Source organism: Platichthys flesus, chromosome 1, assembly GCF_949316205.1.
Source record: "Platichthys flesus chromosome 1, fPlaFle2.1, whole genome shotgun sequence".
Taxonomy (NCBI): Eukaryota; Metazoa; Chordata; class Actinopteri; order Pleuronectiformes; family Pleuronectidae; genus Platichthys; species Platichthys flesus.
The window spans coordinates 5,323,779-5,345,981 of NC_084945.1; the positions used below are offsets into that span (position 1 = coordinate 5,323,779).

The window sequence follows — 22,203 nt, forward strand, 5'->3', positions numbered from 1 at the left end:
TCAGCAGAGGCCTGGTCCCCTCTGCATTACAGGGAACCTCAGGTAAGACAAGGTCACCAATTACTCAATGACAACCGAGAAGCTTGTTTGTTCACAGAGTGCTCGGCTGACACGTGTTCATATAGACACTGTGCAGTGAGGTTAGATCACGTGGTTTGCAGAGTGAGGCTACATCTACACTAATGTGTTCTATAAACATGTTTTAAAGTAAAGCAATCTGTCCACACAACCATTTAAGCTCCCGGAAAACGCATGTCACATGATCATTCACGTGCACTGGGACATGTGCAGACCAGTGTAACCAGGAAGCAGATTGTCTACTTTGCAGTTGGTTGCTTACTTAAGAGAAAATACAATGGATGAGAATCAGTGGTGGAAAGTAAGATGATGGATTTCTTTTCTTGTACCTATGACAATGGGTTTAAAATTGCTTCACCACTGGTACTTGAGTTGAGACCGATGAGAACCAATCAGGACTGTGACTGTGTCATCGTTTCCAGACTTGGAAAAGAGACTACAGACGCAGATGTAGCAAAGCTGATGCATTTAAAATCTAAAACATAGTGTCACAGACCTCCGACTGAACCTAAAGCCATTAAGGTCACAACTTTATTCTTCCTCTAGGCACATTCAAGCACTTAAAGCATGTCGTGCTATAAACTACATTCTCGGAAATAAGGCGGAGGACATAAACAGTTGGAGCAGATGAGGATAATCCCAATGAAGTGGACAGGAAATATGATCTCTCCTCTGTGAGTGTTGTAAACCTGTGCTTAATCTGTCAACTGGGAGCCAAACCACCCTCCACCACTCGCTTTCATTGATTTGTTCTCTTATTGTACTCTTCTTTGAACGTGATAATTCATGACAGAGCGTGTGTGTGTGGTGGTGGTGGGGGGGGGGGGGGGGGGGGGGGGGGGGTCCAAGATTTGATGTTATGAGCCTTATGTGTCTGGTGGCATCCTTTGAAAGGAAATATACAACCTGACACCGAGGCACTCAAACACAGCGTGAGATGTTCTTATTTAGCTTTTTTGAAAACAACCACAGTACCAGAAAGATGCAACCGTAGCCACCAAGCAGGAGGACGCTGCTGTAAGAGGAACTGCCCCCCCCCCCCCCCCCCCCCCCCCCCCCCAATCTACGGCGTGTGTCCCAAGTGGCCCATAATTCACCAGTCAGTGAATGGACGGAGCCTGATGGAGCGTGCATAGGACACGGAAACACCCACAACAGGTCAGAAATCTATTGTCGGGCCCTGATGAAATTATATTAAACTGAAAAGGATTTATAGTCCTCACATAATAGACACTGTGATAATTAGACAAATATCAATCTCTCTATATGAGGATCGTTTGGGAGGCTGCAGTGACTCCAGAAGGACAAAGGAGGGCAGGAGGTTACAAATGTACAACACAACTAAGTCCCATTTCCTATATATGTTCCATGTATCATGGCGAGGGGATTAAAATGATATTAGTGTCCTTCATCTGCCAGATGTACTGTGTTTATGTTGATATTATCCATGATCTGCCCCTACACGTAATAAGCGGTGTCACATGTTAGCGCACATTTAGAAGCAGCTACACATTGTGGCAACCATTGTGTTATGAAATGTGTTAAAAATCATCAACAACTCCTATGCATTGCATTTAGACCAGATGACATTGTTCAGTCTTGCCCCTCGGTCTGAAAATATCTTTCCCTCCAAGCAGTTTGTTCTTCTGATATTAAAATAAAGTCTAACAGATAATGTTTCTGTATTTCTCACGGTGCAGTTGAATATATTTTTTTCTTAGAAACAATGTGGCCTTGTTAAAGTTGTTAGACAGAACAGGAGAAATATTTTATTTGACTGAGACATCGTTGCAGTTTTAAATGGACGGACTATTCATCGGATCTTGATTCAGCCCAGCTGGGACCTCTGTTAAATTGTGTGTCTGCAGGTTGTGCAGTAAAGTGTGCAGATATGTCAGAGTTTATTCCTGTGCTTATAAAGATAAAAATATGATTAACTGTAGATGTTGGGTGCTGCATCTTTAGCGAAAAGCATTAAAGAGTTAAGAGCTGGAGAAGCTTCTGTTTAGGGACTTATCTCGAATCAAGTGACAGCTGCGATGCTGAAGTGACAATCAAGCAGGACAAAGTATTAATAAAACAAGCTTCTCCCCACTGTGCATGCTCAGAGTGTTGACAAAAGCATGCATGCTCTCCATTTTGTCACAGTATCTCTGCAGAATATGTCACTCATTTGTCACCGTCTGCACGCTTCTGACAGGAGAAACAAAACAAGCTAATGTCCTCATCTAAACCCAGATAACACAAACTGCTACGACACGCAAAACTAAACAAACTCGCCCATCACCAGTGTTCTTTTCTTTCCCTGGCAGGTGGATCCGTCTGTTGATGGCTGTTTGGGTGCTGCAAGGCTGTGTGGCCAGCCACATGATGATGTATGCACACCTGCCATGGCTCCTGGCTAGCGGTCTCACAGCTGAAACAGTGGGGGAGGAAAGGGAAGGACAGGATGGAGGTAGGGGAAGTGGGGGGACATGGAAAGAGGGGTAGACGCCTTAAGGGGCAACGCTTGGGGGGGAGGGGACGTGAAAGCAAAAGAGCTAGAGAGCCGTATCCATTATTAATGGTAGTTTGGTGTATGGAGAAAGAGATCTAATGTGGCCGCCAAGGTTGTAGTGCGTGTGTAATCGACAAGACAGATTCTCTCACTGTGCCTCTTAAGTCGTTCCCATTCCCCGTTCTCCTCTGCACACCATCTTTCTCCTCTCTCCCAGTTCATCTTCCCACTGCTTCTCCAAAAAACCAAGAGAAACGTTCGCCCAGAGATTATCCTCAGACACAGGCCACACAGAAAGCAAATTAGAGTTAATTAGCTGATGAAGGGATTAGATGAGATGGTGAATACAACAAAAATAATGATGTTGCTAACGTTGCAATTAAAGCTCGGCCTCCAGTTTGAAAATACATCTCCAGTTTAATAAATTCATCTTTATATCCAACACCTTTGTGAATCTAACCGTACTTGACTAGGTTGAAAGGAAAGTGTTAATGCTAAATAAGAAACTAGCACACACACACACACACACACACACACACACACACACAGTCACTAATGCCTGTTTATCCTTGTGGGGGCTATAAGAACTATTATTGTCAAATATTTCCACTCTGAGCCCATTCTTCAAGAAAATGAGCTGCTAATGAGCACGAGTGACAAAAATGTCCAATTAAATATTCGAGGAGTGTGTCTGTGTGAGGATGATGCACCGCGTCTCCGTTGTTGTTAATGTGTGAGATTAGTCTTAGAAAAATTTCCGTACATCCCTAACAACAGGCCCGTTGTGATGTTTCACCACTTGTGCCTCACCGTCTGTAAAAGGATGCTGGGAACAAAGGGAATCCAGAAAAGGACGTCAAGTACATTGGGATGCTGAAAAGCCACTGAACCTCAACTGTGCCAAGCCATATGAAAATAAATTAAACACTAAAGATACTTAAAACTAATGTCTGGGGTTGCAGGCACATGGGGAGAAGCGCTTTGGCCCAGTACCAGTCGAGACGGCCAAATAACCGCGACACCATGACGAATCTAATACAATTACACCATCGAGGTGTCGGGGGTTGACAGAGAATGATGAAGCCGACATCAAACACAGTGTTGATAAATGGAAAGCAGGGAGCGGCTGACCAGAGGAGGAGTCGGAGGGGGGAGGGCAACAGAGGAAGGAGGAGGAGGAGGAGGAGGAGGAGGGTGTTATTGATTGTGCTGCCTGTGTTCTCGTAGTGGAGAGGATGACGATGGGAGGGAGGACAGTGTGTGAAGGATGAAGGGCAGAGTTTGCCCCGCGGGCAGCAGTTAATGCCTTGTGCCCCCCTGAGAACACACCAACTAGTCTCCAATGAGCTGCCCATTGGTCACGCCGTGGATCCGACTGACACACGGAACCCGTTACAACCACTAACACCCAGTTCAATCCCATCCCCCCCTCAGATAAACACAACAATGCATCCAGGCTGATTGAAATTCAAAAGCGATCCTTGAAGCCACAGGCGTAGACAGCGATGGGCAGGGGCGGGGGGTGGGTTGACAGTTGTGACTCACTAGGGTCCCATAAGGACAGATGCTAAATCACTTAACAAGTCCTAAATTAGTTACTCGCGATTCTACTGGGACAAGGGGAACCGAACAGTGTGTGAGATTGTGGCGTGACTGGGAGGTGTGGTGCAAAGGGCCTCTCTGCGATCGAGGCTAAGGGCACTACCAAAACATTATGTGCCACATTTCCTCATACGGCACATTACAAACACGTTACTGCATCGAATATCATTAGAGACAAGCAACTCACTGTAAGGAATGCATGGCCAAAATGAAGTGGCGTTTGTTGACAAAGCCCCGCTCTGAAGGAACACACCGCCCTCTCATCACCCGAGCAGCCGAAATCAATTTATCGGAAACGAGGACATGAGCGGCTGGTGACTGACGATTGCCATGTGTGCATCTCATTTTCTCTGAGGGCGGCTTTGCCTCAGGATTTATCACCACCTCTGATCTCATTTCCTTTTCATATGCTAGTGAGGTATGGAGGACGTTTGGGATGATACGGGGGAGAGTGGCCAGCCCAGAATTGGACTCCTGGAATTAATCTGGGAAAATCCTCAATGCTAACCTGCTTAGCTGTCACTTAATCCAGGGGCAAACCAAACATCAATTACACTAAGCACAAAATGTGGGCCAGATAACCACTGATCCCTCACCCAACAATGAAACCAGAATGGCGATTTAGAACTGGTTCATTAGATTCTTGGGGTATAATTGGCGTACTTGACCTTAAAGCGAAGCAGATGTTTGTTGGAGAAAAAGCGAACGGCTTCCGCAACACACAACACACACAGACACACAAACACACATTAAATTCAATTTAATGAGCAGTAGGATTGGTGCCGGACACAACCTCAATCCAAACTACATCACCAATCTTTTACGAATCCAGGTCAGCTCAAATACGCTTACGCTCCACGTTCAAGGACAAAACTACTTTCCCCCGGGGGAAAAGGGGGGGGGGCTTCTCAGGTGACAACTTAAGCAACGCCGTCTGTCTGTGAGTCACGACTGCATTCCACAGAGGAAAATGAGGATGTAACAGCCAGGTGAGGTCAGCAAATGGTAAACAGGTCGGCATTGAGTTTTAACACAACACATACAGCTCCCAGTGACATGCTGTTCAGCTATATGTTGCTTGTAAGGCATGAGGCAGCCGTGGATTCAAGATGTGAGCTCTGATTCACTCAAACTGGGTCACTTAGGATATTTTCCCCCAAAAAAAGAATGCAATGAAAGGAGTAGCTCTTTAGCTTCTGTTTTGGACCACACCTACTGTTCTCTACTAACCAGGAGAAAAGTCTGCTTTAATCACCCAGCCTAGCTCGGTCCATTAGGAAACAATGAGCATCCTACACGCTCCTGTGCGAGTACAGTTCATTTCCTGCCTGTATTGTTACGAGTGCTGGGCTCGTTCAGAAGTGGTTGGAATGAGGGAAGGCCCAGACACTATTTACTCAGCAGGGAGCGACGCAAGGCCCTTGCTTCCTAATGGCTTCCTGCATTTCATACAATTGTTTCCCCTCAGGAGATCCTATCGATACAAGCTGCCGCCGCGCTGACCCACAAACCCACAACACATGGAAACTGTTTAATTAGGTATCCCTGACAAGGACGACAACTTTTTTTGTTCCTTTAACTAAACTTATTCTTGAGGGTGCTCTCTGATCTGTGAGAATTTACTTTCCAAAGAGGCGGCTGTCGCGCTCAGAAGAATCTGTGTGTTAACTTTACGATATTAAGAAATGATGAAAGAGAAGAAATCACTCTATTTACAAAACACAAATGGTGTGTGTGGCCACCCAGCCTTCATCTGCGCCTCAAGCTGATACGCACTGCACCTGGCAAAGCAATGAAACGCTCGGCAATAAGCATCCGGCGCTGCAGAGAGAAACAAGTTAGAAACTGCTGCTCACCACAGGAAAGTGTTTCACAATCCATTTTAATACTTCAAATATCATTAGGGTTTCCAATAGATACGTTTAATGGCTAAAACTGCATCTCTGCATATCTTTAAGTTCGGACTAGACAAATCTATAGAAGCAGCTTTTAGTAGTGATTCATAAAACAGTGAATACTTAGATCCATAAGGCTGCATTTATTTGAATGTCTGTTCACTTAACATGTGTAGAACCACAACAACTGGACCCAGAACGGGAAACACCACATCTGAAAAGTCCAGTCATGACTGTTATTGCCAGCTTGTGCATAATTTTGAATTGAATGTGTTATGTTGTGATGAAATGCCCTGAACCCCCGTCCGTAGTAGTCGGTAGAAAAGAAAGAGAAAGAGAAGAGAGCCGACCGTGTTCTCTGCAGCGGAATTAATACGTCACTTCCTGCCTCGGCCTTCTGCGCCCGGCTGCTCCACCACTCGCCTGAATAATGCGGAGGATTTGATGCTGTTGTGACCCCCCCCCCCCCCCCCCCCCCCCAGCTGCGTGGTGCATGTGTGAATAGACCGCAGGTAAACTCTGTATCCAATTCTCCGGACTATGCCCATGTCTAAAAACGGCTTATGTGATGAGCTGTGCTAAATGCAACAAGCACTTTCTCCATAAAAAAAAAAGCACAGATTGAATTATTGACTTTCAAACTCTTTGAACAACCTCATATTTTGGAATTTGCTAAAATGTGAGAGTATAATTAAATTGTATGTATTTTAGTGGCCCTTAGAATGAGATGAGCACAGGATCACAATGGAACCAAACACACCTGTAGACTGTAAACTTAACAACACACTGTATCTCTGACAGCGCCGAGAATCCTTCCCGTCTTCAAAACCCTGTCTATGATGTTTCACACGAGGGGTTAACAGAGTTAAGCTTCTACAGCGTGCACATGAACCACAGGTATGTGTGAGACTAGCAGAAAAGGGCCCATAAAATCCACACTCAACCTCCGTCTAGCACGCAAGGAATGTCCTCTGAGCACTTCACTATCAGCGTCGGGCCAGGAGGAGCCATCTTCTGCTCTCTTTGAAGTCAGTGTGGGAGAAGAGAGAAACGGGAGAAGGCGCCTGAATCGTGAGCGAGAGCCCGAGAGGCTAGCTAGTGCGAGGTCAGACAATCTCATTCTCATTAGAAATTAATTACCGACGTGGCCGGTGCGGGGGGGCCGGACCGCGGCGTCGCCGGGCATGCCGTGCATCCCCCCGCGGGGAGCACTTGAACCCCTGACCCCCTTACCGCGGACGCTTGGGGCCAGAAGGGGTGCGTGACATGGCCCTGGCCCAGAGACACTGCCCCGCCAGGCTGGGAATGCAGTGGCACTGTGGGGGGATTGGGAGAGTGACAAAGAGAAGGGAAGAGGGGCTCCACTGATTCAGGGCTCATTGGGTTAGAGAGCTTCATTATTAAGTCCCCTGTCACTCTGCAACAAAAAGTACCCCACGGACTCACAGGGGCTAATAAAACCAGCTCCCTTTACAGCTCCAGTCCACTTCTGACGTCTCCTCTTGAGGACAAATCAACGTGTGTGTCCCCCCCCGGCACGATGAAAGTCTCCACATACTTCTGCTGTTGCTAGCCACCGAACCTGGACCAGTGAGAGGAGCCAAAACCAGAGCGGGATTAAGCTGCTTTCACACCTGCTTAATTAGATGATGTTGGGTGAATTTTCATTAGACTTGCTACACTTCACTGCAATATCATACGGCATATGGCACAAACAGACTGCAGGACATATTTTGGGAACTCGCTCCGAGTGTGTGTCTTGTGTGTGTGTAAGTTTGGTTAGTGCATTTGTTCAGCAGGTGTCCTGAAAGCTTGAATGACATGCTTATGCACTCAGGGCTAATGTAGACCACTCCAGGTAAATGAAGTATGAAAGCAGAAAGAGCATTTTGCTTTTTTCTCTCCAACCATTAATTTAAGCCCCTCGGATTTTTGTTTTCAGAGAGTGCACTACACAAGAAACCACTGGTGTAACACACACACACACACACACACACACTCTGATTAACGCTTCGAATAGAAGAGGTTACACTGGACAAGCACATTTAAAACTGTCTGTCTTTCGGGAAAGGAAACCCTTCTGAATGTGGAATCTTTTAAGATAAATATAGTAATTTAATTGGCTGTTATTTCAACTTCAAGTCAATCTAAGCCTGTGTGAGTGTTTGTTCATAAAGGTCAAAGATTCCACTTCTACACATTCACACATTCTGATTAGGACAATTTCCCATCCTCGCCTGTCAACACCTCCTCCACAAGTCTTTGCATTCTTCCTCCCGGTGGCTGGCCTGCCATACAACAAGTAATTAGGCCATTTAACAATTTGTCAACAACACAACTGATAAATGACTCGAATGTGGAAATCAATTATCAAAAAGAGCAGATGAAATCCAAATGCATTTACCACTTCCAGCTTCTCATATGTGAGGATTCGCTGCTTTGGTCTGATCCTTAATCAGAGCAAATGGAATCTTTGTGCTGTAATTGGACAAAACGAGCTAATATAAGAACAACTTTGCAAACTAAGCAATGTATTAACTGATCAAATAGACAATAGAGAGATAGATCTTAATGAAAATAAAAATATTCAAATTGGGCTCGGTAGGAAAAAGCCCAATTACTGGGAGACCAAACCTGTCGCGCATCTATCTCCTCATCCCAGCGTGATTGAAAAGGGGGAAATAAATGATTGGACAAGTTTAACTGTGGCCATTAATGTTCGTCTCCCTGGGTTCTTGATGGGACACCTCATTAAGAATCTGTTGGTAGCAGCTGGCTCGCTATCCCACCTCATTACGGCCCCCACCATGCAGGAACCTCTGCCACTGGCCCTCCCAGCCCATCCCCCACTCCTAACATGTCCCTCGTGTCTCATATGACATCTGTGTCTCGGGGTCCTGTGATGGAATGCTGCTCGCCCGCTATCCCTCCGCAGGTGCTCCCTGCTGGCCGCCATTCATTGCGTTCATCCATTCCGGTGCCGTGGCTGAGCGACCCGTCACCGGCTGAGACGTGGGGGGGCGAGCCAGTGGAGTCAAGGTTCAAGGAACAATGGTTAAGGATTCAAGGGGGATTGCTGCAGCTGCTCTCCATCACTGGTCGTTGTGCACACTTCAGACTGGGTGGAAATCCTTGCTCCTCTATCGGCTTACTCCTCTGCCTCCACCTGATTATCTCCTAAAACAAGCTCATCCTCCTCTTCCTCCTCCGAGTCAGACCGAGGGAGGAAGGTCATAAGTCTGTGTGTAGACACAGCCCAAGAGTCCCAGATGTTGCTCTCGGGTTCTCTGTGGGTGAAACTCTGCACGACTTGTATAAAGGATCAGAGGAATTTCAGCAAAAAGTAAATACACAATTTTTCTGAACTGTGCACACAAGAGAAATGCTGCGAGTCGAATCGTCACAATGTGAAACGTAATCCAAGTTGCTTTTCACAATCTTAACTTTCATATCACAGCCCAAACCTACTCAATATCAGACTCCATAAAACAGACACTAAAAGAGAATATTACCTTTTCACAAAAGGTCAAGGACCGGAATCCAGCTCAAGGAAACAGGACACGCACGACCGGGCAAAGTAAGTGGTGTCTCATTTTATTACCATGATCACCATTGTTCACTTGTACGACCACATGGAAAGTGTAGCCCTGACGTCAGGAGTTAGAACTACCACAGCTATTTTAAGACCTTGAAACAAAGTCTGAAACCACAATGTAGACGCAGCTCCTGTTTTTCCACCACCGTCATAAAAAAGAAGCCCCAGTTCATCTCTAAAGGCTTGGCATTTTCTCCAACAGTAAACTTTGATCGCCACAGTTGAACATTAAATCAAATATCAGGCAAAAATCATAAATATCTACGGCCAAACGCAAAGCTTATTTTGCATTTGAGCTGTGGAACAATAATTTAAAAAAAGGAGAAACGCCATCTTTCATGTAAGTGCTGCTGAGGGACTCATTCATTCATCTGCGAAGGGCAAAAAAATAAGCAAGACAAGAGAGACGGCCATTTCCATTACGTCACAGCAGTGTATTAAAAAGGACTTAGCAGTGATTTCACCGGTTCGACTCCCTCTGCCGACCTGCGTTAGCTGCAGATGAGCTCAGGGTCGAAGGGGGAACCGGCTCCAATAACCTGGTAAGAAGTCAATGCAGTCAGTGGAGCCCCATGCCAAAGGGGAGCTCCCAACAGCACAAAGGAGCCTCTATCTAACGCTGGGGCTTTCAGAGAATCGTTTCAGCTCGGACTCAGTAGCAGAAACATCGGTTAATACCGGGCTGAAGGTTTTTTTCCAAGTGTGTGTGTGTGTGGGGGGGTCACCATAGCAGCAGGTGAAATCAAAATAAAAACCTGGGGAGAGGTTTGAACTGAAGAACTGGGACACACGGTGATGCATAGCTGGTCTTAACTCTAAACCCTGAACAGTTTCAACCCTAATGTCTGAGACTTAACTATCCAGAACGCTGCTGCGCTCTGCATGCTGAGACAGCGCCGCGGAAAAGTACTGAGCGGGGCAAAAAAAAAAAAAAAAGACACCTTCTTCTATTCTCACTGAAGCCTGAATGCACTTCGCCTACGACGTTTAAAACGTTGAGCGGTTTCAATGGATTTCCACTAGAAAAGAAAAAAACAGACGGACAGAGAAGTGGAGGAGGAAATCCTGAAAGACTTCAAACCATTGTTCTGGCAGATACTCGCCCAATCTGAGGCAGCTCATCAACTATTGAACAGATCCCATAATTAGACATCTTGGTAGAAGCCGAGCGCTGGTATTGAATTGGGTTACGGTCAAAGAAAGGAAAGAGTTGACTTAATCTCAGTGAATAGGTCAATATTCTGCAATGGGAAACATCAGATTTTAATTTGTGCTAATCTTGATAAAAATCTTTTTTTCCAGAAACACTTTTAGGAATGATCTAAACCACAGGACTGTCGGTGTCTTTACAATTCACAGCTTGGAGCAAATCTGTTTTTCTATCTGAAACTAAATTAAGAGTTTCACATACTTTAATAATACTACAAGCAATGTGGCAGCCAATGCAGGCCTCCTCTCACCCCCCCCCCCCATCGGATCTAAAAATACACGCTCAGCACATAAACATTAAATCAATTACACCAAGGTTGCAAGCTGCTGCACAGAACCGGCTCTGATTTCTCCCTGTCTTCCCGAGTGAAAGAAGCCAAACACTTTTTTTTTTTTTTTTGAAGAGCGAGTTCAAGTCGGGGGAAACTCTCTTAACCTTGTTGATAAAAACAGCTGTTCAATCCCAGATGGGTGGCATAGGCCTAAACAAATACCCACCCAAAAACACACACACGCACACACTCACACAATCCCAGTATGACTAAAGCTGCCAAGAGCCACAGGCTGGGCACAAGATGATGGCAGCCAGTGCGACTGAGCAGTGCCGACAATCCTCTCTCTGTGACTGACTGCCCCCCCCCCCAACACACACACACTTTCAGCACATGAAAAGTTCCTTTGACTGAATGACGGCTGAGAGGCTCTATGTGTATGTGGCTGACTGACACTTTGAGTGCGTGTAACACACACACACACACACACACACACACACACACACACACACACACACACACACACACACACACACACACACACACACACACACACACACACACACACACACACACACACACACACACACACACACACACACACACACACACACACACACACACACACACACACACACACACACACACACACACACACACCTAATAATTCCAGAAATCTCTGTCCCCCCCATCCGTCTGTTTGCAACTCGCACATCTTGAGAACTTCTTAGGAAGTGCAGATTTTTATTTTGTGCGATTTGGACACACAATAGATTCTGTAGCAGCTGAATAAACAAGCGCCGGCTGTGACGCCTCAACACAAACCACGTTGTCGATCGCAACAACAGCTCGTTCACAGCGACTGCTTCTCCAGTTGGGGGTTCTGCACACGGAAGGAGACGCTTCATCAAACTTTAAATAAGCAGCTCTTTGTGTCCTGCAGTTCTTTACTTGCTGCAGCTCAATTACTGCAGGTAACGTTTAGAGCTTCAGAAAGAAAACTGCAACCAGCATCACCACAGGATCCTTAAAAACTATTCTGGTTTGGGATCCACATGTTTCAAATTTCAATTTTCCGCAAAGCACAATTATGATGATCGGAAATCGATATATTGGCCGAGCTGCATTGATTCTTCTCTGCCTGCATTGTGTTGGAAGCACGAGCTACTGCTGCACTAAACCATGAACTACACCATTGAGAAGACTTTCTGGGTTAATTCATCACAACCTGGACGTCCTCCAAGAAGACGGTGGAGAATAAATTCATGTCTGAGAGCTGCAGGATGCTGCGACTCACCGCAGCCAAATGAAGGTCGTTAATCAGGCTTTCCAGAGGAATATTAGTCTCTCTTCATTTACTACCGGCTCCGGTGCCAGGAGTGAAACCCGCCACAGAACAATTACACTAAATATAAATTGCACTAATTATAACGAAGGTTCTTCAGGAGAAACGACAGATTGGGGGGAAGGGAGCTTCCAAAATCTAGAAAACCTGCAAGAAAGGTGAAGCCAACTATCATCTTCCATTCCTCCCTTGTGTGGTTCATGCTGGCTGAAGGAAGTCGGCGCCATATCCATCATTCTAAGGTGCTCTTCCTTCCTATTAAAATGATTATTCATCATCTCTTTCTGCTCGTTTCTGAAAAGTAAGGATTAATAGTAAAAAAAAAAAAAAAAGGCCTCTTGACAATCTGTCAGGGTTATTCACCTTTTTGAGATTCCTCTACGCTTCAGTTGAAAATCTCTTTAACTGCTTCCTCTGGAGTGAGAGCATCTGGAGTTCCTGTGGACTTTCCCCCGGCTGGCGTCTGTAGTATAAAGTCTGCAGGAACTCGGGAGGAGCTCATGTGTGAACACAGCAGGGGGCTCCTCCGCCGGATCCACCGCGATCAAGTGATCTCATTGATGAAGTTTTCACGCCACAGGAACGAAAGAGAGAAACCTTTATGAGGGTGCATCTGGACAAAGAGGCAGATCAAGGGTTTTTCCTCCACACTCTCTATCCAAGGGAATAATTGATGAAATGAATCAGGTATATTTAGAGGATTGGATGAATTGAGGAGACGGTTGGGCCTTGACATGTTGCCTTTAAAAAAATAAAATAATCCCTGCCTGTTTATTCAACCGCTTATTAGGCACTGCTGCAATTTGAACCACGCCCCTTGTGCCATCTTTCAAAATTCTGAAAAGTACTGAAAATAAGAAATTCAAAAAAGGCTTAAGACGTCTCATTTGAATAGGAATTGCCTGTGTTATCCCCACAGGGCTGTGAAAACTGTGTAAAACAGAGTGTCGCACTCATTAGCCCGGGCTCATCTGACAGGCACAGCTTGCACGTGTCATAATCCCGTTCAGCTGCCACTACCAACAGGAGACACCATGACAGCAGCTCGGCACAACCAAAACAGTCGAAGTTTGAGGAGAACTTTCCGGTGAAAAAAGTTTTCCCTGTCCTGCTCAGTTTGTTTAAGGATTCCTTTAGATGGCCGTTCCTTCGAGGTTTGGTTGAGTGCCAGGCTAGAGGAAAAGACTTGTGCTCGCAGTACACTACTTAAGTCTAGCGTCAATACACACACACACACACACACACACACACTGCTACAAACACACACTGCCATTTGCTGCCCTTCTAAAAGACGTGCACTAAAACAGAGAAGCCTGGCTCCTGCCTCTCTCTGGTCTGCAGTGAAAGACGATGCCACAGACTCCTGGAGATCACCCCCGACATGGGGCGGTCGACAAACACTGGAAATCTGATTATATGATCAAAACCAAAAAAACAGCCGATATCGGATTGTGAAAATATTCAATATGTGAGCGAAGAGATCTGCCTCGCGAGTCCTCACGTGAGCCTCGGCTGCACTGCATCACTTTCATTGATTATAATGGAAATGTAGGTCAAGCTGATACGAGTGAATAATTCAACAAGAATGATACACTGACAGCGGCAGAGAGTTTCCAAACCAAAAGATTTTATCAATACAGCGTCACACCGAATCAGATGCATTGAATTTCACACAGTAAGTTCTATTGATGCCCAAAACACACTTGGCTTTTGTTTCACGCTGGTATTACAGAGTTCAACACAACCAAACTCTAAGACGCTGGCCCGATACACAACACTTGACTGTTCCCTGTGTGACGGGAGCGAGGCTTGAGGAGCAGAGCGTGACCGGTTCAGAGCCGCACAGCAGGACAGCAGTCACCTTAGAGCTGAAGTGCACGGCAGCACAGTGACAGGTCGCAACTCTTACTGACATGTGCCCATAACTTCTGTCTGCTCGTTGTGCGCTCTGCTCACAACTCGGCAGTGTGTGTCAGCGCCACAGAAACGCTAAAGACTCTCCCGGAGGTCGTTAAACCCATTTAGTTCTGTTTTGAAAGTAAATGTGTCTTCAGTAAAATCATAGAAATGTAGTTGATGTCCCTCAGGTTTCTGTGACGTCTCAAGAGAGTCATCACACATATGGACAGATTCCTGGACTCTTGATGCTACACAACTTTTCTGTCAAACTCGTGTGAAGTCCTTCTCTGTTTTGACTTGAAAGGGTCGAGCAGACACAAAGAAGACAGACAGCGGCCGGACGGGGGAAGGTGCAGCGTCTGACATCTTTCTAGGCACAGCAGGAGCACCTCGCAATCTGAGAGACGCTTTCTGCTTTTAAGACCGGTGCACTTGATGTGAGCTGACCAATCAGAAACTGGGAATGGGACGGCGCTCAAAGTGCACGCAGAGCTGAAGGTTACAGGCAACAGCTAAAAGGCCTTTTTGCAAGACGTTAAATGAAAGGATTTCCCCGAGGAAACAGATCAGAGGAAGAGTTAAACAAAAGAAGGAGCCTCTGCTGGCAGGAAGTGTCCTAATGAAACCGGTGAAGCAGGAACGTCTGCTTCAAACATTTACTTTTAAATAAAATGGCCGAGCAGGTGAATAAAGAACAAATCTTCCGACTTTTCTCACACAGAAAAAAAAACTTTAAATTTCTGTTGTTTATTCCTTTATACTTTTTGTCGTATCCCTTTGATTAATTACAGCAGAGTGAACGTTCATTAAGCCCCTAAACCCCATTGATCAATTACTGTCACCTCCGGAGCTCAGTGACAGATTCATCGTTTCTAAAGGGAAACACATTTGCCCCCCCACTAGTCACAAGTTCATTTCCACGCCCACTTGCAGCTGCTGCTTGTTGTGTCAATATCATTTTTGGGATATTTTTCTCTGCTAAAGTTTTAAGGACTTCACTAAACACTTTTCAGAATTCAGTAAAAACAAACTTGACAAACACTTCACATTCGACAGAGAATTGCAGAAGCCACGGACTTGTCCACGAGCCTCTCGCTTCAAGCAGCAGGCGGGAGAGAAATCAGGAAGGAGATCGGTAAACGTTTGAAAGACTAACAAAATAAAAAGTATAGTGAGCGGAGAGAGAATTCAAAAAAGTTTAAATCTGACAAAGATTCAAACCTGAACATAAAAGATGACGTGTGGGAGGTTGAAACTGTGAGAGATGAAATAAAAATATACAAGTTTCATGATGTACATTTTTTTTTGTATAACGTAGTACAGGATAAGAATACTGTAGTTCAGCCTACACTGGTCTGTATGAGACAGGAGGGTTTTTAGATTGAACCAGTTTCCTTTTGAAACCACATTCGAATTCACTAGATCCAGATTTTTATATCCGGATCTGCACCAATTTGTACATGGGCATAGATACTTCCCATCCTTCCACCAATGTCCATGTAAATCTGTTCTGGTTCCTTTGTGTATTCTTTCTCTCAATCAAACCAAACCAGCAAAGAGAGGAACAGGGGTGAAAACATGACCTCCTGTTGGAAGGTAATAAAAGTCAGTCGATTGAAAGCTCGAGCTGAAAGCACTGACCCCTCCCCAAAACCCCCCCCCAAAAGATGCAATGGCAGATGTCAGTCCATCTATTCATGGGACATCGATCCACCCGTCCCTCCTGCCAATTACCAGTGATAAACTGGTGTTGACAGTCGGAGCCAATGATTTCTATAATTGGGGTCAATTTAACCCCCTCAATCCCGGCACAGGCACTTTTAGCTGCTGAGGAAAGAGAAACGGCAACAAAGCACAAACAGGTTTGTTATTTTCCACGGCTGATCCCAAACCACTGACCTCACCACGCCGTCCCTCACGCCGAGAGGCCGAGCAGAGGGAGCTCGGTGGACGTGTCCTAATGGAGGTGCTGTCCCGAGAGAAGTGTGTGAATCAAACACTTGCAAATGTGCGCAATTATCCATCTCTCAGTGGATGGAGGTAATGAGGCCTTTATGAGCCCCATAAATAAATGATCAACAAACAGTGTAGTATACGACAGGTGACTCCACATGAAGTGCACCCCCATCGTGACGTGATGGAAAGACTCTGCTACTTTCTGAGCTTGTAAACACCCAGAAAAGACAGATTCCACTGTGAGCCGAGGGTGAGCTCTGTGTTATTGTTGAAATCCAAGGGTGAATCAGATCCAGATTTCAGCTTTCTTTACCCACAAACAACTGGGGGGGGCACCGGGGCTTTTCCACAAGCAACAACACAAAAGGTGGCAAATTGGTCCACGGAGAAGAACCTTAAACGCTCAGAAGAGAAACGCCGGTTGTTTACAGAGTCTGAGCGGAGCTGCGTCTGAGGTGGTCTGCAGGGATAAAGCCCCAGAGACTGGTCTGTAAGAGCAGGGGGGGGGGGGGGGGGGGTGCCAAATGTTTACACATTTCAGCAAGTTATTTGCATTGTCCTCTGGGATACAATCAGCACACAATCCCCCCCCCCCCCCCCCCCAGCAGGATTACAGAGATAAGATAGAGCCTAAATGGATTTTACACTCCTCTAACAGGCACTTGTTTACAAAAGCCCAAACTTCTGGGGCAATTTATTTCAACTTCTAACAACTTTAAACTACAGACGAGGAAGTGGTAAAAAAAAAATAAAGAAGATATAGCAGCAGTCTGGTTGAACTTTGACAGGTTATTCCAAAGTGAAACAACAAAAGAAAAAGTGACACAATCTATTTGTGTGTGTTGTTCCCGAAATAAATGGAAGGGACAGAAACTCTCGAAGCTGCGACTCTGCCAACCTCTGATAAAAGATAAAGTTCCGGCCACAAGCCGGGACCTCAAAAGAAATGTGTTTTGAATAAACAGATATTTTCGGAGCAGGGGACCCCGCAATTAGTAATTTGAGACTCGCTCTGCGTGTGGGTCCCCGTCCAATTCTCTGGAATCAATCAGAGCTCCCAGAGGAACTCCCTGGTCCCCTAATCTCCTGGTTTTATTACTTTCCAGACAGTCGGCCTGGTTCACCCTACCCCCATCTCTCTCTTTTGTACTGATCTGTGGCAAAGCCAAGGAGGGGTTTTCGTTTTTTTCTTCCTCCCTCTCTCTCTCTCTCTCTCTCTCCCCTTCCACCACTGCAGAGCTCTTTCATCAGACTCCATGGAAGAGACCCCAGCACCAGCTCTATAGCAGCAGCTCTAGCAGCAGCTCTAGCAGTGGCCCATCATTCCAAGGCCCTTTGCACCATCATTCTTTATAAAAAAAACTGGGAAAGGAACCGTTCAGCTTTCCAAAAGGGGGGGTGGATGGCTTCTTTTATTTTTGACACACATACCCAGGACTATTTTGCATATCATGCGAAAGATTGGGTGGGAGATATTGGGCCATGTTGCACAAGAGTCAGTTACATTCGCAGCTTTCCAAGACCACATGCTGCTGCGTCTCACAGCTTTAAACAAAAAAGAGAAAAAACGATAAAGAACTCTGGCATGATGGGGGTCCGTGATAAGAGCTGGAGCTGTGTTCGCTGCAAAGGCTGCTGGGAGGACCCTCTGTTCTTCTTTCTCTCTATCTCCAATGCATCTGGTGGCCCTGGAGTGCCCATCACAGAGAGCTGGTGCTCCACACGTCTCCGCGCTGAGGGGCCACCAGTTGGAATAAGTGCTCATTGCAGTTCCCTCAACAAAAAAAAACAATTACCAGCAGCAAATGAATAAGCTTCTGTTTATCCATCAGCCAAACATGTATTGACGCCCAGTTAATGAGACGTCTGCAGGAGTGATGATGCGGCCTTATTACCTGACAAGTGAAAACACTAATCACCTCTTTACATCCTGTGCTGCTTCTTCTTCTTTCTTTTTTTTTAAAGATGATGCACAATCCAAACCCTCTGGAATCCAGTTGCACAACCACACAAAATAACCCCAGAACACCTCGGCCACATGTGTGTGAATCCTATTTTTGCACACAAAGGAGAAGGTGCATGTTGCTCTGCAGCCCTGGAGCGGGTAAAGTGTGTGTTATGAAAAGAAGCAGCGTAGTTTAGTGGAAGTTCGGGTTAAAGGAGGAGCCCCCGAGCAGCAGGACTAGCAGCTTTAGCTCCGTGTGTCTGCGCTCCGGAGGCAGCAGCGGCTCTTTCTCTACCTCTTCTCTGATCCCAAACCACGCGAGTGCTGCAGCCACGTATCTAAGTTCCTGGAGGAAGAGGCACCGGGAAGGAGGAAGAGCACGAGGACTTACCTTTGTCGACATGCTTGGCCGCGGTGCTCTCCGTGCAGAGAAAGGTGAGCCAGAGGAGAGAGAGGAGCCGCAGAGCTCCCCGCTCGGCCATCACTTTTCACAAATGAATCTTTGCAGGCTTCAGGAGCCCAGAGGAAGCTTCACTTTCAAAATGTAAAAAATAAAAATGAATCCGTAAATATCCCAGCTCCCGGGGGTCACCTCCTGCTGGGGAAATGCGCAACAAGGGGACGACACCGTAACAAAAAAAACACACAAAAAACAAAATGTATCAAAAATAAAAGTTCAAAGTGCTACAATGCGCAGGAACATCCGGAGGCAGGTAGTTCTTCAAAGGGTCCGGGTGGACCATGGAGCCGCAGGGATGAAGCCGCAGGTCGGAGACGCGCACACTGTTTTCTCAACTTGTGTCGAGGCGAGAGGTCGGAGAGAAAACACTGAAATCAATCCATGGCCACGGAGGCGCAGCGCAAGGACGAGGAAAACCACCGCTGAGAGCGACGCGCCGCCGACTCCACTCCCCGAGATCTGCGCCAGATTCCCCCCGTGCGTAAAAGCGAGAGGCCGAGGAGACGACTTTGGGGGAAAACAGAGAGCTGAGCCGGTGGAGGTTCGAGGAAAAAAAAAAAGATTAGATCCGAGCAGAAGGAGAAATCTCCGCCGCGGCCAGCTCACTGCTCACGGACGGGACGTAAGAGAAGAAGCGTGTTGAAGGGCTGGATCTCCGCAGGCTCCCCGGAAAACAGGGTGTGGAACGCAGGAAGCTTGGATCGCGGCTGCTGCCTGTGCGCGCTCAGGCAAACACTAAAATACGGTGTGGGATTTCAGTCCTGACCCAACACCTCAGATCCGCCTCTGACACACACAGTGCACTTGGTTTATCATTTCACAAGTTCAGGGTAGAGGAAGTTTGATGTGTCTAATAAACACATTCCCAGATTCTCAGATCTGTTTTTATCAAGATGCAACAACAAATACTTTTCACACTGCATCGTCCTTTCAACTCTTTGCAGTAAAAACAACAATATATTACAAAACCAAGTCTACGTGTAACATACCAGGTAGTAATGAGGTTAATACAACTAACATAATAATATATAAAAAACTTTATTAATGTTTCTATCAAACTTTTCACATTACATCCTCCATGTAGCTTTGCATTAAATCCAATAACAGGTTATACAAGTAGGCCTACATGTAATATACCATGTTATACTAATATAGACGTACATTAGTTTACCTAACTTCTGTATTTTTTATTTTCTGTTACCTCATACTTCCACTTTTCCACAAATCAGAGAAAAATGTTGTACTTTATACTATAACACACACATTGTCGTTACTTGTAGTTACTTCTCAGTCTAAGATTAATAAAACAGAATATTATTCCTCAGGTAAAAGTCAAAAGCCTCCAGGCTGTTTATTCAGAAATAATACTTTTTAGATACAAACAATAGGATAAGGTTTAATAATCAAATAAAAAAGAATGGATTATTATTTCCTCTCATCCAGGAGTTGTGTACTTTACTTTACCACTTCAATATCAAAGTGTTGAACACACAAATCCATCAGTTTATCAATTACAGCTCAATGGGCCATTCTGCTTGATTTGTTCCTTTGCTTTTGGTTCCGTGAGACAGCAGCCATGAATTATTCCATTATCAATACACCTACCAGTGGGTTTCTCCAATACAGGATTGATTGTTCACTCAATATAATGTCAGAAATAAAGAGAAAAGGCCCACGAGTGTCATTACTCCCTGAATCCCACGTGAATAACCTCAACCAACTGTAGGAAACACACCCGCAGGTTGAGATGACCATTAAAGAAGTGTGGGAAAACAATAGAGAAGCTGTTCCCAGTGAAATTTGGGCGAGTTTGCGACATAAAAAAGATCAAAACTAAAACCATCATCAGACTTGTTGCCAATTCAGTTAAACTAATCATTTCCTCTTTGGAGTTCTGCTTCGTTTCTGGAGAAATAATGACCTGCTCAGCATTTATGTATAGTTACAGTGAATAATAGGGTTCAACAGTTCAACGGCACGTCTCTGCCCGGGGGCCCTGCAGGTCATCAATCCAGCTGTGAAGGCACCGGTTTGCTAAACGGTTCAATGGTTGCACTTATAGGACAACTCTATATATAACTACTTGACAGATCAAATGACTTTTTCTGTGGAGTTTTCTGCCAAATGTTGCATTATGCATCTTGATTTATTTTTTCCTTTTGCATTGTTTGCTCTGTGTCTCATCCACAAAGTTACCGTCCTCCAGACTGTCCTATTTTCTGCAACATCATTATAAATAAGATGACGCACGGCCTAAAATATAAAAGCTGAATTCATTTCCTGGAGGAAAAAACCTTTACCCAAGTTCTGTTCATCATTTACTGACAGGCACCTTCTTGACATTGTTTGGTTCTGTTATAAATCTGATCGGTAGAAGTCGAGGTCAGAATGTGTTCAGCAAATCATTTGGGTTGATTTACCCTTCACTGCAGTTTCCATGTTTCTACAGGGGACCGACTGGGGTTGAGCTGAAAAGCAGTAAAACATGATCTTAATCCTTCTTGCCCTCTGTGGCCCTGAAGTCCACAGCAGTGAAACTAGTTAACCTCAGTTAATATTCTTACCTCTGCTAAACTAATCCAGTGATTAAACAGCTGTCAAACGGTTTAAGAGGAATAAGTTTCAGTGAAGCTTCTGATCTGTCACAGCCGACCTCATGAATAGTTTACACGTTGCACAAATAATGGGGGAAACATCTTTTCCTGTTTAGAATTTTTTTTTTTTTTTCGAGAAATCCAAACACACACGCAGAGGCCTGATATCTGTAGCTTGATTCCAGCAGATGATTTCACACGGCTGGAAATCAGAAGACGGGTTTAACAGTTTGAGATCAAGTCGCTTCAATAGAATTCCGAAGCTGCATGACAGAAGATAAAAGACAAGATGAAACAAATGTCTTTATTTTTAGGAAAACAAAAAGCATCACATCAAGGTGAAAGGTCTGACAGTTGCCTCCCTCCTCTTACTTCCTGTGTTTTCTTGGCACAGAGGGAAATGGAGCAGAATTATGAAAGCAGGGAAAACAAGCAGAGTATTCTCCTGCAGCTTGTGACTTGGCTGTAGGGAGAAGAGGAGAGAGGGGTGACCTGTGTGATATCCTCACATTGCTGTCACCCAATGAAAAACAGCCTTTCACTCAGACACATTGAACAGCTCCCCCCACTGGCGGATGTAACCCACGACACATTAATCATGACCACTGCCCCCCCTGGGCCATGACAAGAGGCTCATTTTGTTTTGTTGTGTGTCTCCCTTCGCTGCTCTGGACCTGCTCTCGTTTAAACTGTCAAAACTAATATTTTCTGTCTCAATTAATGACGCCCTCTGTCTGCGTCTCTGAGTGTGTGGTGTGCCTCAGGGCTCACCTGTGGGGCGGCACTGTTTTCCTTTCACCGAGGTCCTATCATTTGTCTGCTCTTGTCATTTGTGCACAAACAGTAAGGAAACCCA

At 45.4% G+C, this 22,203-nt stretch overlaps 1 protein-coding gene across 7 annotated transcripts in view; it reads right to left on the reverse strand.

Annotated features, from left to right (window-relative positions):
- neo1a (neogenin 1a) overlaps positions 1-19,586 on the reverse strand; it is a 156,748-nt gene extending 137,162 nt beyond the window's left edge. For all 7 annotated transcript variants that reach the window (XM_062398682.1, XM_062398599.1, XM_062398516.1 and 4 more), the window contains exon 1: positions 18,685-19,586. In XM_062398682.1, the coding sequence (XP_062254666.1) occupies positions 18,685-18,775 (91 nt within the window). In that variant the 5' untranslated portion in view covers positions 18,776-19,586. The remainder of the gene's footprint in view (positions 1-18,684) is intronic.
- Positions 19,587-22,203: the final 2,617 nt, after the last annotated feature.